At 43.5% G+C, this 16,256-nt stretch overlaps 1 protein-coding gene across 1 annotated transcript; it reads right to left on the bottom strand.

The window, feature by feature from the left end:
* Nucleotides 1-1,463: 1,463 nt before the first annotated feature.
* On the bottom strand, nt 1,464-2,926 carry LOC308150853 (zinc-binding protein A33-like; the record flags this gene model as incomplete). The annotated part of the gene is made up of 4 exons (XM_080523642.1): nt 1,464-2,026; nt 2,498-2,616; nt 2,700-2,722; nt 2,822-2,926. The coding sequence occupies 4 exons, from the start codon at nt 2,924-2,926 to the stop codon at nt 1,464-1,466; spliced, it is 810 nt and encodes a 269-aa protein (XP_080379768.1).
* Nucleotides 2,927-16,256: the final 13,330 nt, after the last annotated feature.

Below are 16,256 nucleotides of genomic sequence, written 5' to 3'. Positions count from 1 at the left end.
GAGAACTAAGGACACAGAGGTATTTATAGTGAAGGAACAGGTTGATTGATGATCAGGAACAGGTGTGGAATGATGGGACTGGAACCCAGCATGCATCTGAGAAGTTCAGGAGAATGACAACAGGGGGAGACAAAAACACAACATACACAACCAACCAATAGGCCTACTACAACATAAATAAACACAGAAAACCAACACGGTACGTAACACTGACTATCCGTAAGATGGAACACCTGGACCCCCATCAATCCGGCTTCAAGGCTGGGCACTCCACTGAGACTGCTCTCCTTGTTGTCACGGAGGCCCTCCACTCTGCTCAAGCTTCTTCCTCAAGCTACCCTCTCCTCTGTTCTCATTCTCCTGGACCTGTCTGCTGCCTTCAACACAGTCAACCACCAGATCCGTCTCTCCATCCTCTCAGAACTGGACCTGTCTGCTGCCTTCCACACAGTCAACCACCAGATCCTTCTCTCCATCCTCTCAGAACTGGACCTGTCTGCTGCCTTCCACACAGTCAACCACCAGATCCGTCTCTCCATCCTCTCAGAACTGGACCTGTCTGCTGCCTTCCACACAGTCAACCACCAGATCCTTCTCTCCATCCTCTCAGAACTGGACCTGTCTGCTGCCTTCCACACAGTCAACCACCAGATCCTTCTCTCCATCCTCTCAGAACTGGACCTGTCTGCTGCCTTCCACACAGTCAACCACCAGATCCTTCTCTCCATCCTCTCAGAACTGGACCTGTCTGCTGCCTTCCACACAGTCAACCACCAGATCCTTCTCTCCATCCTCTCAGAACTGGACCTGTCTGCTGCCTTCCACACAGTCAACCACCAGATCCTTCTCTCCATCCTCTCAGAACTGGACCTGTCTGCTGCCTTCCACACAGTCAAACACCAGATCCTTCTCTCCATCCTCTCAGAACTGGACCTGTCTGCTGCCTTCCACACAGTCAAACACCAGATCCTTCTCTCCATCCTCTCAGAACTGGACCTGTCTGCTGCCTTCCACACAGTCAAACACCAGATCCTTCTCTCCATCCTCTCAGAACTGGACCTGTCTGCTGCCTTCCACACAGTCAACCACCAGATCCTTCTCTCCATCCTCTCAGAACTGGACCTGTCTGCTGCCTTCCACACAGTCAACCACCAGATCCTTCTCTCCATCCTCTCAGAACTGGACCTGTCTGCTGCCTTCCACACAGTCAACCACCAGATCCTTCTCTCCATCCTCTCAGAACTGGACCTGTCTGCTGCCTTCCACACAGTCAACCACCAGATCCTTCTCTCCATCCTCTCAGAACTGGGCATCTCTGGCATTATTCTGAACTATTATGGCATCCTGCTTCAGCATCTGATCATCATATTTCATATACGCTATGAGCAGTTTAGTTCGGGTCTGGTTTTTAGGCGGAAATGAGTAGAATAAGGCTTTCAGCGGGAGAGGTTAGTTAGAACAAGTTAACTGTCAAGAGAGCGGCTATCGACATCTCTGGACATCTCTGATTGGCAGATCTGTAGATCAGGGTGTTTAGCATCACCAGCACGTGCAATAGAGAAATATGGGAACAGTCTCTCAGTGAAGGTGTGTTTATGAGTGTGGATGAGTGTCATGTCTTCAGGGTCGTAGAAGGACACCTCCCCCTTGTTGTAGTCCAGCTGTACTCTGATCCTCTGGGGTCTCCTCTTCAGAGTGATGGTGTTACGTCTTTTATCGTCTGTATACTTACCATCCCACTGTTTTATAGCCCAGATTCCATACTGTGGTGATGGTTGTACCTCTCCCTTTCTGTCACTGGACTCTTTAACTACACCCATGATCCATCTAGGATGGTCCCCCACCTCCACCTCCCAGCTGTGCTCTCCTGAGATGAACCCCTCAGAGCCCACAACATCTGGATACTTCATGAACCGTTCTGGGTTGTCAGGCAGCTGCTGCCTTGACCCTCTACGTCTCACACTGGTCAGATCATCAGACAGAGAGAGGGAGGGATGTGCAGTGTTGGGGTCCAGAATCACAGGAGCTTCAAAACAAACACAGAGATATTCTACTAATTATTTGATGGGCTTTATTCCAGTACACACTAAGAATCTTGTATAACTGTAAAAATATTCAAATCTTCTTCCAGATAGGACACGTTCTAATATTTTGGTCCTCATATCAGGATCTGATGATCTGAATTTTCTTTCGAAAATGTGAATACATTTCCAAGTTGTTGAAAATCAATGACACATCACTAGTCAACTAACACAGCTTGTTTTGTGAGCCTGCTAACATTGTAAAGTAGTGCTATAGTTAACTAGGTAGCAGTGGAGAGTACTCACCGAATCCATTGCGTTGCAGTATTTTGGCTCGACTAGCGAGTGTGTGTTGTGATTCTTAACAACGTTTAAACGTAGTTCCGTATTTCAAAATCAAAGCAGAACATTTTGATTGGTTGGCGATATGAGGACCAAAGCATGAGAACGTGTCACAAATTGTCGTCAGTACTAACCGTGCTTGACAATCCCCTGCATCTTCTCCCAGACTCTGAACTGCAGGTTGCCCAGGTGTTTGGCCACGTCTATCAGCGCTCCTGAAACCTTCTCTGGGTCTGGCAGTGTGAACTGGGCTCTGGAAGAACATTCAGGAGTCATTGCTGCTGTGGGCTTGGGTTCAGAACCCCAGAGAAGAGAGACCAGAGACAGATCACTTACCTTTCCTTACTGGCCTTGAAGTTCTGGAGAGGAACAGAGGAGAAGTGTCATCAATGCTCGTGATGTCATCAATCAGTCTTTGAATACAGTTACAATTGCTGTCTGAGAGAAGGCATCCTTACCTGCAGGAAGGAGATGTCTTCAGCTTTCAGCTCCTTCTCTAAGGCTGTGGTTGTGTCTGAAAGGGATGACATCTGTCTGCTCAGTGCCTCAGTCTTCTCCTTCATCATCTGACTCTTCTTCTCCTCTTCCTCCCTCAGTGCAGCTATCCTGGCCTCCTCTTCCTCTCGTAGAAACTGGTGAAATTTCTCGAACCCCTCCTTAATCTGTCTCTCTGTGTGCTGGGCCTGGCTCTGGAGACAGCAAGGCAAATATATCTTGATCATTGTAGTTTTACTATAATACATTAACTCTTTTCTATGATTATTAATATTTAAAGTTTAGGTGAAATGTATGCAGCTCTCTTTACAATATTGAGTTGCAGATGCATGACTATCAGTTAGATGTCAACAGTATCCAATACTGAGCAGAACAAGAGAAGACCACATCACTGAATACAACACGTTGCATGACGTACACAGTACCTTAATGTGCTCTGATGTTTCATCACAGGTTTTTTTCATAGGATTTTTTACTTTGTAAAAGACCTCCAGCTTCTCCTGTAAGGGGTTCAGAGCAGTCTGGAGTTCCTCCTAGATTGAGACAAAACTTTACTAAGGAGGTAGACACAGAGGCTGCAGTCCATCATGACCAAAACTTCACCACACAAAAACTGTTTCTTCCCGACTGCTGTTGGCCTCATTAGCGAGGCCCGGGACCCCCACTGACCCTCACTGACCCCTACTGACCCCCATTGACCCTCACTGACCCCCACTGACCCCCACTGACCCCTACTGACCTCCACTGCCCCCCACTGACCCCTACTGACCCCTACTGACCCCCATTGACCCTCACTGACCCCCACTGACCCCTACTGACCCCTACTGACCCCTACTGACCCCTACTGACCCCTACTGACCCCCACTGACCCTCACTGACCCCTACTGACCCCCACTGACCCCTACTGACCCCTACTGACCCCCACTGACCCCTACTGACCCCCACTGACCCCTACTGACCCCCACTGACCCTGACTGCTAGCTTGATCCCTACTGACATCACAGTCACACTGCACTATTATCATGTCATATTCCACTCTTCTTGTACATTTTTGGCAATAAATCTGTTTCTGATTCTGATTCTGATTCTGATTGAGATTCTGACTGGGAGATTTCTGGACTCATTTGACAGTATCTGTTTACCACCGTTCTGTAGGAATCATTATCATAACCCTTATATAGTATAGTATAGAAACACATTCTCTCAGCACTGCCAAAATTACATTTCTTATTTCAGACAAAAAAGGATGAATCACACTAAAATTAAAACAGAAACTAAAAATGATCATTCGTTGTTATCAACAACCCTTTATCTTTTCACCTTGCATGTGCATAACATCAAGTGACACTGCTATCTATCTGTCACAGAATTTCAAATTATTTTGGGAATAATTGTATTTATGTTTACCTTATGTTCCTGTGCAGCCTCGTCTACTGGGACACAGTCATGACCTCTATGTATCCTTGCGGTCTGACACATCACACAGACGAGCTGTTGATCCTCCATACAGAAGAGCTTGAGTACCTCACCGTGCACACTGCACAGCATTTCAGGCCCTGACTCCTCTGAGAGAGACTGTGTAGAACCCATTTTTGACGATGCGAGCCCCTCTTTTGCAAAAGCCTCTTGACAAAGTTCTCCTGCTTTTAAACTTTAAACAACACTTCAATAAAATGTGAAGATAAGAATAGAATGTGACTTGGAGAAAGCTATTTTGACAGTAGTATTCTCTTGTAATGGTTTAGTCTTCTGCTCTTCCCTGTTGTAGTCTTGACACTGCTGTGTTGTAAGTCTGATAGAGCACTCCCTTTAAAAACACTGAGCTGCACTTTAACCTCATCAGAGAGACAGATAGAGAGACAGAGAGAGAGAGAGATAGAGAGAGAGTTCAGCATTGAGTAATCCCATCACTACAATCTCAGTATCACAGGGGCAGTTTCCAAGAAAGAATGAGGGAGAGAGAGCGAGAGAGGGAGAGAGAGCGAGAGAGGGAGAGAGAGAGAGAGAGGGAGAGAGGGAGAGAGAGAGACAGAGCGAGAGGGCAGTTTCCAAGAGAGAATGAGGGAGAGAGAGTGAGAGAGGGAGAGAGAGAGAGACAGAGCGCGTGAGAGAGAGAGAGGGCAGTTTCCAAGAGAGAATGAGGGAGAGAGAGCGAGAGAGGGAGAGAGAGCGAGAGAGGGAGAGAGAGAGAGAGAGGGAGAGAGGGAGAGAGAGAGACAGAGCGAGAGGGCAGTTTCCAAGAGAGAATGAGGGAGAGAGAGCGAGAGAGGGAGAGAGAGACAGAGCGAGAGAGAGAGAGAGAGGGCAGTTTCCAAGAGAGAATGAGGGAGAGAGAGCGAGAGAGGAAGAGAGAGAGAGAGAGGGAGAGACAGAGCGAGAGAGAGAGAGAGAGAGGGCAGTTTCCAAGAGAGAATGAGGGAGAGTCAGAAGGAGGCGGGCGGGAGGGGGGACAGAATGGGACAGGGCAAATAACACTAGAGTCATTGGAAGGATGCAAAGGATTCTCGACAATGTATTAAAAATGAACATTTTATTTATAATTATGTTAATTTGTCCAATTACTTTTGATTCCTAAACGTTTCATACAATATTTTTGTTCAACCCCTTGAATTAAAGCTGAAAGTCTGCACTTCAATTACATCACGATTGTTTCATTTCAAATCTATTGTGGTGGCATACAGAGCCACAATTATGGAAATGAATGAATGAATGAATAGTTTAATGACCACACGACCTAGGTCGGTGGAATTTGTTTTCGGTACAGCTCAAACAGCAGTGTCAAAAAACATACACACATTGCACATGACTATTACATGGACATGAACACACATAACCACAAGAGAGAGTCCTTATGGCAGAGGGGAAAAACTGTTTTTGAAACGGGATGTGTTTTGGTGCCAGGGATCGGTAGCGCCGTCCAGAGGGCAACAGTTGAAACAGGTGGTGAGCAGGGTGGGAGGGGTCAGAGATAATTTTATGTGCTCTATTTGTGGTGCGTTTGAGATACAGTGATTCAACTGATGGGAGAGGGGTCACTGTGTCACTGTCCAAATACTTCCGGACCTAACTGTATGTGATTCTCTTCACACAAGCTACATGTTTTCATATACATACATGATTCTTATACCATAATGCTCACACTCCACAGCAAAGTTTTGTTGATAGACAGCAATAAAAGAAAAATAATCTGTTAATTTACATTAAACAGAATAAACAATAAACATTGTCGTAAACATTTTAAAAATGTCAACAATCATAAAACGCAATCATAAAATTAAAAAATACAAATCAAACCGTCAATCTCAGTATTTCATAATTATAGGAGAGAGCATACATGTGGCTCATGTGGCTTTGTATCTGACCAAATTAAAATTACATGTGGGGTTCCCCAAGGGTCAATCCTTGGCCCCCTTCTATTCAATCTCTACATGCTTCCATTGGGACACATCATAAAAAAGAACAAAATTGCCTACCACAACTATGCGGATGACACTCAAATCTACATAGCCCTCTCACCGAACGACTATAGTCCCATTGACAATCTCTGTAATTGCATTGAGCAAATAAACGCCTGGATGACACAAAACTTCCTCCAACTAAACTAAAAAGGACAAAACAGAGAAAATCGTATTTGGTGCACCTGACAAAAGATCGAAAGTCAGTGCAAAACTTGATTCTCTCTCTCTTCAAACTAAAAAACAGGTCAGAAATCTTGGTGTAATTCTAGACTCCGATCTAAACTTCAACAGCCACATAAACTCGATAACTAAATCAGCCTACTATCACCTGAAAAACATCACAAGAATGAGAGGTTTCATGTCCAAGCAAGACCTTGAAAAACTCATCCATGCATTTGTTTCGAGTAGACTTGATTATTGTAATGGTCTAATAACAGGCCTATCTAAAGGAGCTGTTCATAAATTGCAGCTCATCCAAAACGCCGCTGCTAGGCTCCTAACAAAAACAAAGACATTTGAACACATTACACCAATCCTGAGATCCCTGCACTGGCTACCAGTCTCTCAGAGAATTGAATTCAAAATCCTCCTAATTACATACAAGTCACAAAACGGTCTTGGACCAAAATACATATCAGATCTCCTCCCACCCTATATTCCCGCAAGGTCCCTAAGGTCAGCTGAGACTAATCAGCTAATAATTCCAAGAGTAAAAACAAAACACAGTGCAGCAGCTTTCAGTCACGCTGCTGCATGCTCCTGGAACAAACTCCCTGAAGAAATCAAACAGGCCCAAACCCTTAAAATGTTTAAATCTAAGCTAAAAAAATCTTCATGTTTTGCACCAGTTATGATTAAACACAAACACTTCTATCAATGTCTTTTTTCCATTAACTATTGTCTTTTTAAATGTTTTATCTATTTACTTCTTATATTTGCTTTTATTCATTGTAATTTTTATTTTCTTATGCTCCTCTTGCTGTATTTTTAAATAATGTATGTAAAGCACTTTGAATTGCCCCTGTTGTATGAAATATGCTGTACTAATAAACTTGCCTTGCCTTGCCTCATGTTTTACAAACAGACTCATACACTCCTCACTAGGATGACATCATGGCCAGGATCACCTCTGATTGGCAGATCTGTAGATCAGGGTGTTTAGCTTCACCAGCACTTGCAATACAGAAGAAGGGGAACAGTCTCTCAGTGAAGGTGTCTTCATAAGTGTGGATGAGTGTCTTGTCTTCAGAGTCGTAGAAGGACACCTCCCCCTTGTTGCAGTCCAGCTGTACTCTGATCTTCTGGGGTCTCCTCTTCAGGGTGATTTTCTTATTATCTCCATCTCTATACTCACCATCCCTCTGTTTTATAGCCCAGGTTCCATGCTCTGGTGATTCTAGTATCTTTGTGAAACTGGACTCTTTAACCACACCCATGACCAATCCAGGAAGGTCCCCCACCTCCACCTCCCAGATGTGCTCTCCTGAGATGAACCCCTCAGAGCCCAGAACATTAACATACGTCATGAACCGTTCTGGGTTGTTAGGCAGCTGCTGCGCTGCGCTCTGTCTCACACTGGTCAGCTCATCAGACAGAGAGAGGGAGGGATGTGCAGTGTTGGGGTCCAGAATCACAGGAGCTTCAAAACAAACACAGATGCATTATACACATTATGCGCTGTAGTATTTATTTAAAGATGGGCCTAAGAGGACAGATCACACGGTAACCACTGCAATGGAAACGGACAATGAGAAGAAGATCATGCGGAAATGTGGATGTGGATGGGAGAAGGTGACCACATCCCGGGGGCTGCGAATCCACCAGGGGAAAGCAAGATGTGGGGGGAAAGGCCAAAAGTAACCTTGCACTGCAGAGACAGGTCAGACAAACTGCCAACATCCGAGTTCAACATCATGCCCCCCAAGCTCAGCGAAGTCAGACACGTTGTGGAGAAGGCAAGGTCTTCATCAGCACCGGGCCCCAATGGAGTACCCTACAAGCTCTATAAGAACTGCCCCAAAGTGCTAGAGCTGCTATGTTACCTTATGAGAACTGTTTGGAAAAAGCAATGTATTCCATCTGAGTGGCAAAGAGCAGTAGCGGTCTTCATCCCCAAGAAAGAGAACTCCAAAGACATTGGCCAATTCAGGAGCATCGCCCTGTTAAATGTGGAAGGGAAGCTCTTCTTCTCTGTATTGGCCAAAAGGATGACAAGCTACCTGATGGAAAATGGCTACATCGACACCAACTGCCAGACGGCAGGAGTCCCAGGCTTCCCAGGTTGTGTAAAACACTCTGCAATGATCTGGGAACAGATCCAAAAGGCCAAGCGCGAGAAGACGGACCTGCATGTCAACTGGCTCGACCTCGCCAATGCCTATGGGTCAGTTCCACATCAGCTGATCAGCTATGCCATGGAGTTTTTCCACATGCCCTCCAGTATCAAGAACTTGGTAGCAAGCTATTTCAAGGATCTGCAGTTGTGCTTTACCCTCCAGGACTTCATCACCGGGTGGCTGCAGTTAGAGGTGGGAATCGCCATGGGGTGTGAGGAGAGAGTAGAGAGAGAGGAGAGAGACAGGAAGAGAGAGAGAGAGAGAGAGAGGAGAGAGGAGAGAGAGGAGAGAGGAGAGAGGAGAGAGAGAGACAGGAAGAGAGAGAGAGAGAGGAGCGAGGAGAGAGTAGAGAGAGAGGAGAGAGACAGGAAGAGAGAGAGAGAGAGAGAGGAGAGAGGAGAGAGGAGAGAGAGAGACAGGAAGAGAGAGAGAGAGAGGAGCGAGGAGAGAGTAGAGAGAGAGGAGAGAGAGAGAGGAGAGAGAGAGAGAGAGGAGAGAGAGAGAGAGCGCCATTCCTCCCATTCCTAATATTTTAGGATTAGTTTGATTAATAAAGAAATGTGGCAGCGAACTGGTGAACTTGCCAACAACACGCTCACTCGAAGGGGTCAAAAAGTGAAAGTGAAACTTATTGTGTCAACAATATCTAGATTTTGGCTTTTTTCATAACACCAACTTGAAGTTTTAAAGTACCCACTCAATATAATAAACAACAGTTTAACGATCACTAAATACTTATAATTTGTGGATTGGATTCACTATTCTCATTTGCCGGAGTCTACCGGTAAACAATTTGTAACTTTCAGGCACTGACATTTTGATACTGCCTAATGTTATTTATCCAGCCCACTATGGGGCTCATGTATTGTTAATAAACCTTGGCACTTTTTATATTATTGTCCATCTCATTTGTTACTGTGTGAAGCAAATCAGGGCTTGCTACACATTTATGAATGTTGTATTTCTATGAACATATTCAAATAGTCTATTTGATAGTTATTCTTAATCCAATTCTCGTCAGTACTACTAACCGTGCTTGACAATCCCCTGCATCTTCTCCCAGACACTGAACTGCAGGTTGCCCAGGTGTTTGGCCACGTCTATCAGCGCTCCTGAAACCTTCTCTGGGTCTGGCATTGTGAACTGGGCTCTGGAAGAACATTCAGGAGTCAGTGCTGCTGTGGGCTTGGGTTCAGAACCACAGAGAAGAGAGACCAGAGACAGATCACTTACCTTTCCTTACTGGCCTTGAAGTTCTGGAGAGGAACAGAGGAGAAGTGTCATCAATGCTCGTGATGTCATCAATCAGTCTTTGAATACAGTTACAATTGCTGTCTGAGAGAAGGCATCCTTACCTGCAGGAAGGAGATGTCTTCAGCTTTCAGCTCCTTCTCTAAGGCTCGGATTGTGGCTGGAAGTAATGACATCTGTCTGCTCAGTGCCTCAGTCTTCTCCTCCATCATCTGACTCTTCTGCTCCTCTTCCTCCCTCAGTGCAGCTATCCTGGCCTCCTCTTCCTCTCGTAGAAACTGGTGAAGTTTCTCAAACCCCTCCTTAATCTGTCTCTCTGTGTGCTGGGCCTGGCTCTGGAGACAGTAAGGGGAACATATCTTATAATCACTGCAGTTTTACTATAATACATTAACTCTGTTTACCTTACCTTTTCTATTATTATTATTATTATTATTATTATTATTATTATTACTATTACTATTATTTAAAGTTTAGGTGAAATGTATGCAGCTCTCTTTATGATATTGAGTTGATATTGAGTTGCGAATGCATGACTATCAGTTAGATGTCTACAATATCCAATACTGAGCAGAACAAGAGAAGACCACATCACTGATAGGGCTTTCACACCGGCAAAGAACCGTGCCGGTTCGCGTTCGGAAATCTCATTAGCCAGACAGCGCCAACGTTCGGAGGTTTCCGAACACGAACGCGAACCGGCATGGTTCTTTGCCGGTGTGAAAGCCCTATGAGAGAAGTGTCGTCAATGCTAGTGATGCTAGTGATGTCAACAATCAGTCTCTGAATACATTTACAATTGCTGTCTGAGAGCCAAAAAAGGCCCAGAAAAAACTGTTTTTCCTGAGGCAGCTCAGGAAATTCCACCTCCCAAGGACCATGCTGGTAAAGTTCTATACTGCCAAGATCCTTCTGCTTGTTTATAAAGCTCTCACTGGCACAGCACCAGAATATTTGAAAGACCTTTTGCTAGCATATCAGCCCAATGGAGCTCTCAGGTCTTTTGCTAGCATATCAGCCCAATAGAGCTCTCAGGTCTTCTGACGCTGGTTTTCTCTGTGTACCACATGTACAAGAAGAGATCTGGTGAGGCTGCATTCTCATTTTATGCACCCAGATTGTGGAATGCACTGCCAGTTTACATTAGGGATGCAACCTCAGCACATATGTTCAAGTCAAGACTAAAAACCTTTTTAATATTGCCTTTAAATGACAAAATAATTAAATTAAGATTATATAATGATTGAAGCACTTTGAGCTGCAACGTTTTCAGGAAAAGCGCTATACAAATAAAGTTGTTATTATTATTATTATTATTATTATTATTATTATTATTATTGAGTCATGTCATGGCAATAAAGTCTTCTGATTCTGATTCTGATTCGGAATACAACACGTTGCATGACGTACCGTAATGTGTGTTGATGTTGCATCACAGGTTTGTTTAACTTTGTTGAAGACCTCCAGCTTCTCCTGTAAGGGTTTCAGAGCTGTCTTGAGTTCCTCCTAGATTGAGACAAAACATTACTGAGGAGGTAGGCACAGAGGCTGCGGTCCATCGTGACCAAAACCTCACCACACAAAAACAATTTCTTCCCGACTGCAGTTGGCCTCATTAACGAGGCCCGGGACCCTTGGATTCTGATTGAGATTCTGACTGGGAGATTTCTGGACTCATTTGACAGTATCTGTTTACCACCGTTCTGTAGGAATCATTATCATAACCCTTATATAGTATAGTATAGAAACACATTCTCTCAGCACTGCCAAAAGTACATTTCTTATTTCAGACAAAAAAGGATGAATCACACTAAAAAATAAAACAGAAACTAAAAATTATCATTCATTGTTATCAACAACCCTTTATCTTTTCACCCGGCATGTGCATAACATCAAGTGACACTGCTATCTATCTGTCACAGAATTTCTAATTATTTTTGTAATAATTGTATTTATGTTTACCTTATGTTCCTGTGCAGCCTCGTCTACTGGGACACAGAGATGACCTCTATGTATCCTTGACGTCTGACACACCACACAGATGAGCTGTTGATCCTTCTGACAGAAGAGCCTGTATCTCTCATTGTGCAGATTGCACAGCACCTCAGGCCGAGGCACTCTTGTAGCCATTTTTTGACACGATGCCAGCCCCTCTTTTGCAAAAGCCTCTTGACAAAGTTCTCCTGCTTTTAAACTTTAAACAACACTTCAATAAAATGTGAAGAAGCACTTGGAGAAAGCTATTTTGACAGTAGTATTCTCTCCTAACGGTTGAGTCTTCTGTTATTCCCTGCTGTAATTTTGACACTGCTGTGTTGTAAGTCTGATAGAGCACTCCCTTTAAAAACACTGAGCTCCACTTTAACCTCATCAGAGAGACAGATAGAGAGACAGAGAGAGAGATAGAGAGACAGAGAGAGAGAGAGATAGAGAGAGAATTCAGCATTGAGTAATCCCATCACTACAATCTCAATATCACAGGGGCAGATTCCAAGAGAGAATAGCTATAGCATCATTATAGGCCTCCTTACTCTGTGAGCTGTGGCAAGCAACCATTGGGTGTGTGTGTGTGTGTGTGTGTGTGTGTGTGTGTGTGTGTGTGTGTGTGTGTGTGTGTGTGTGTGTGTGTGTGTGTGTGGTGGGTGGGTGGGTGAGTGGGAGCGGAGAGGTTGAGGGGTTAAACTTGCCCTGTAGCTAATACACACACAAAAAAGTACATTTATATCCGCATTTGTCATCTACAGGTTTTTGTGTAAAACCTATACAAGATGTAAGTTAGCTGGAAGTATGTACAGTATATAAATGATGTTATATGTATGATGTTCAGTATCAGTATATCCCAACAATATCAACATTGTTTTAATCTACAGCGTGATTGTTATTGTTAGAAAACAGAATATTAAGTCTGAAAACACGTTCCATATCATGGAACTCAAATTCCATTGGATTATATCTCATTGCGTCTCTCAGAAATATTCTGATATAGCATCTTTGCTAAATTTCCGGCACTAACTAGGGTTAGGGTTAGGGTTAGGGCTAGTTAGATTACTTAGAAATGTGGGAACATCAAGCTGTGGGAACATAGACACTATCCCCTGTGGCTGCACGCTAGCTCTTAATATGATAAGTGAACACGCTAGCTCTTAACATGCTAAGTGAACACGCTAGCTCTTAACATGCTAAGTGAAGTCGTTTGGTTCAAGCACGAACATCAAATACAGATGAGCTTCACGAAGACAACATTGTAGATAACCCTCTCTTTAACCAGCCTTAGTAGACTCAGCCATGCCACGTCCAGAAGAGATACAGTAACTGCCCGAATTGAAGACAATTCACTCGCTAGCCTTTTCGTCCTTCTGAAACTGTGAAGTGAAGCCCCTTTTAAAGACAAATCCGTGATGTCAGGAGTTGTTTAGGTCGTTTGTTCTGAGGTGGATCTGGACATGGGAACACCTCGGGGGGGTTCGTCTGTCATCGACGACACGTTTAGACCTGGACGTTACACCAGGTACGTTTAGACCTGGACGTTGTTAGGAGGATATATATTTTTCTAAGGTTTTATTGTTAATTCTCCTAGCACCAGTTAGTTAGATATCTTATCAGTTTTCCTGTTTTAATAGGCACGTTATCAGTATGGTACCCTACACAAGACCAATTAGAAGGCATTAGGGAGTTACTGTCTGTCTGGGACTGTTCTGTCTGGCCTTCAAGCCAGGTGCAGCAGAATACTCCTTTCTTAGCTCTCACATCAAACACAAGACAACACTCAATTCATAGTTTTAGACCATTATAATCAAGGCCATTAGGTGTTACATCATAGTGACCAAAAGGGGAAGGGCTAAACGTATATAATATCATGTAAAATCTGTAGTGAACAACCTTGCCTCCTGAGACCGCCTCAGGAGTTGGGTCCAGCTGATGCATCTCTGTACTCTACGTGTCATTTTCAATAAATATACCAAGTGTGCAACAGAGAACTTCTCTCCTCTTTCTTGGGGCAGTCGACAAAAGAACCGGATCCGATTTCATTCTAACAACGTTACACCAGGTAGGTGGACTCCGTCCACAATCAATGGAATGGAATGGACTTTATTTGTCATTGCTACAGTGATCTGCTTTGGATCAGAGAAGAACCGGAGAGAAAATAAGATGTGTGCACAGATGGTTTGGAACTACCACTCTCCTTTAGAACAGTCGTGCCTTTTTAAATTTATTTTTACTCCCTTTAACCTCATCAGAGAGACAGATAGAGAGACAGAGAGAGAGATAGAGAGACAGAGAGAGAGATAGAGAGAGAATTCAGCATTGAGTAATCCCATCACTACAATCTCAATATTCACAGGGGCAGTTTCCAAGAAAGAATGAGGGAGAGAGAGCGAGAGAGGGAGAGAGGAGGAGAGACAGAGAGCGAGAGAGATGGAGAGAGGAGGAGAGAGAGAGCGAGAGAGGGAGAGAGGAGGAGAGACAGAGAGCGAGAGAGGGAGAGAGGAGGAGAGAGAGAGAGAGCGAGAGAGGGAGAGAGGAGGAGAGAGAGAGCGAGAGAGGGAGAGAGAGAAGGGGAGAGGGCAGTTTCCAAGAGAGAGAGAGAGCGAGAGAGGGAGAGAGAGAGGGAGAGAGGGAGAGAGAGAGGGAGAGAGGGCAGTTTCCAAGAGAGAATGAGGGAGAGCCAGAAGGAGGGGGAGTGACAGAATAGGAGAGGACAAATAACATTGAATGCTATCAATTTATTGTTTGACCTGCTTATACAGGTCAGTTTGGCTCAATGTCTACGTGTAACTTTAAACTACTTGTTAGCTATAGCATCATTATAGGCCTCCTTACTCTGTGAGCTGTGGCAAGCAACCGTTGGGTGTGTGTGTGTGTGTGTGTGTGTGTGTGTGTGTGTGTGTGTGTGTGTGTGTGTGTGTGTGTGTGTGTGTGTGTGTGTGTGTGTGGGTGAGTGGAAGCGGAGAGGTTGAGGGGTTAAAATTGCCCTGTAACTAATACACACACAAAAAACTACATTTATATCAGCATTCTACAGGCCTTTGTGTAAAACCTATACAAGATGTAAGTTAGCTGGAAGTATGTATATAAATGATGTTATATGTATGATGTTCAGTATCAGTATATCCCAACAATATCAACATTGTTTTAATCTACAGCATGATTGTTATTGTTAGATACAATCCACAATACGTCCACAATCAATGACTGCTTTGGATCAGAGAAGAACCAGAGAGAAAATAAGATGTGTGCACAGATGGTTTGGAACTACCACTCTCCTTTAGAACAGTCGTGCCTTTTTTTTATCTACTATAAGAGCCGCCTCGGGGGTCAAATTACCATAGTCTTTACAACGGGAAGCTGGTTTTTACACACAACGACCGCTAGTGCAGAGTGCCGTTATATATACACCCCCTGGCTGTGCCAATATCCACGATATACCACGGCTTCTCGTTCCATAACGCTTTTATACAACGGTTACCACATGTATCTATATTTCACAAAATAAAGACAAGACAAACTTGTAATTAATGTATTTTAATGTAAATATGTTTTATTGCAAGTGTATTCATCCGCTGAACAGTTGTTTATTGGTTGCTAAGCAACGGTAATAATGTAACTTCAATAACGGTAATATAAACAAACGCGGAGTAATATGAAAAGATGTGTCAACATTCCATTTAGCCGTGCGTATGTCATGGATATCAGCACAGCTGAACGCAAACTGACCTATAGAGACAATGGACCACGATGAATTGAGAATCAAGGACCCCAATTGAAATAAGCCAGTGGCTTTCTTGGGTTTTTATCCTGTTAGTTGACCTTGTATGTAATATGTACTTTCATGTACCTACTTCTGCAAATCTTCTAATAAAGTTTTCAATCAATCAATCAAAACCAAACTGACCAATAGAGACAATGGACCAAACTGACCAATAGAGACAATGGACCGGATCTATCCATTGTATAAATGTCTTTATATCTATTATATTGAGATGTATCATTTCATTTTAGAGAGGGTCCTAACATAATATATTATAACATCATAACCAGAAATAATACGGGCACAATTATGACAAAATACAGACAGACAAGAGACAAACAACAACAACAACAACAACAACAACAACAACAACAACAACAACATACATTACTAAGTGTAAACATTGAAAACATTACAACCATAACAAGGCCAAAATGGCTAATAAAATAAGGGAAGGTGGATCTACATACTATAATATACATACTACATTCTACAATATACTTAATAGCGCTGAATATACTGTAATATATTAAGTATAAATAAAACTTCAGAGGTAACAAGAACAGTCAGTCAAACAGTAAGAAGACAGTGCATGATTAGAACT

This window comes from Nansenia antarctica, assembly GCF_963989245.1.
Source record: "Nansenia antarctica genome assembly, chromosome: 2".
Classification (NCBI taxonomy): domain Eukaryota; kingdom Metazoa; phylum Chordata; class Actinopteri; order Argentiniformes; family Microstomatidae; genus Nansenia; species Nansenia antarctica.
Note: the sequence above shows the minus strand (reverse complement) of the source record. Positions and strands in the feature narration are given on the sequence as shown.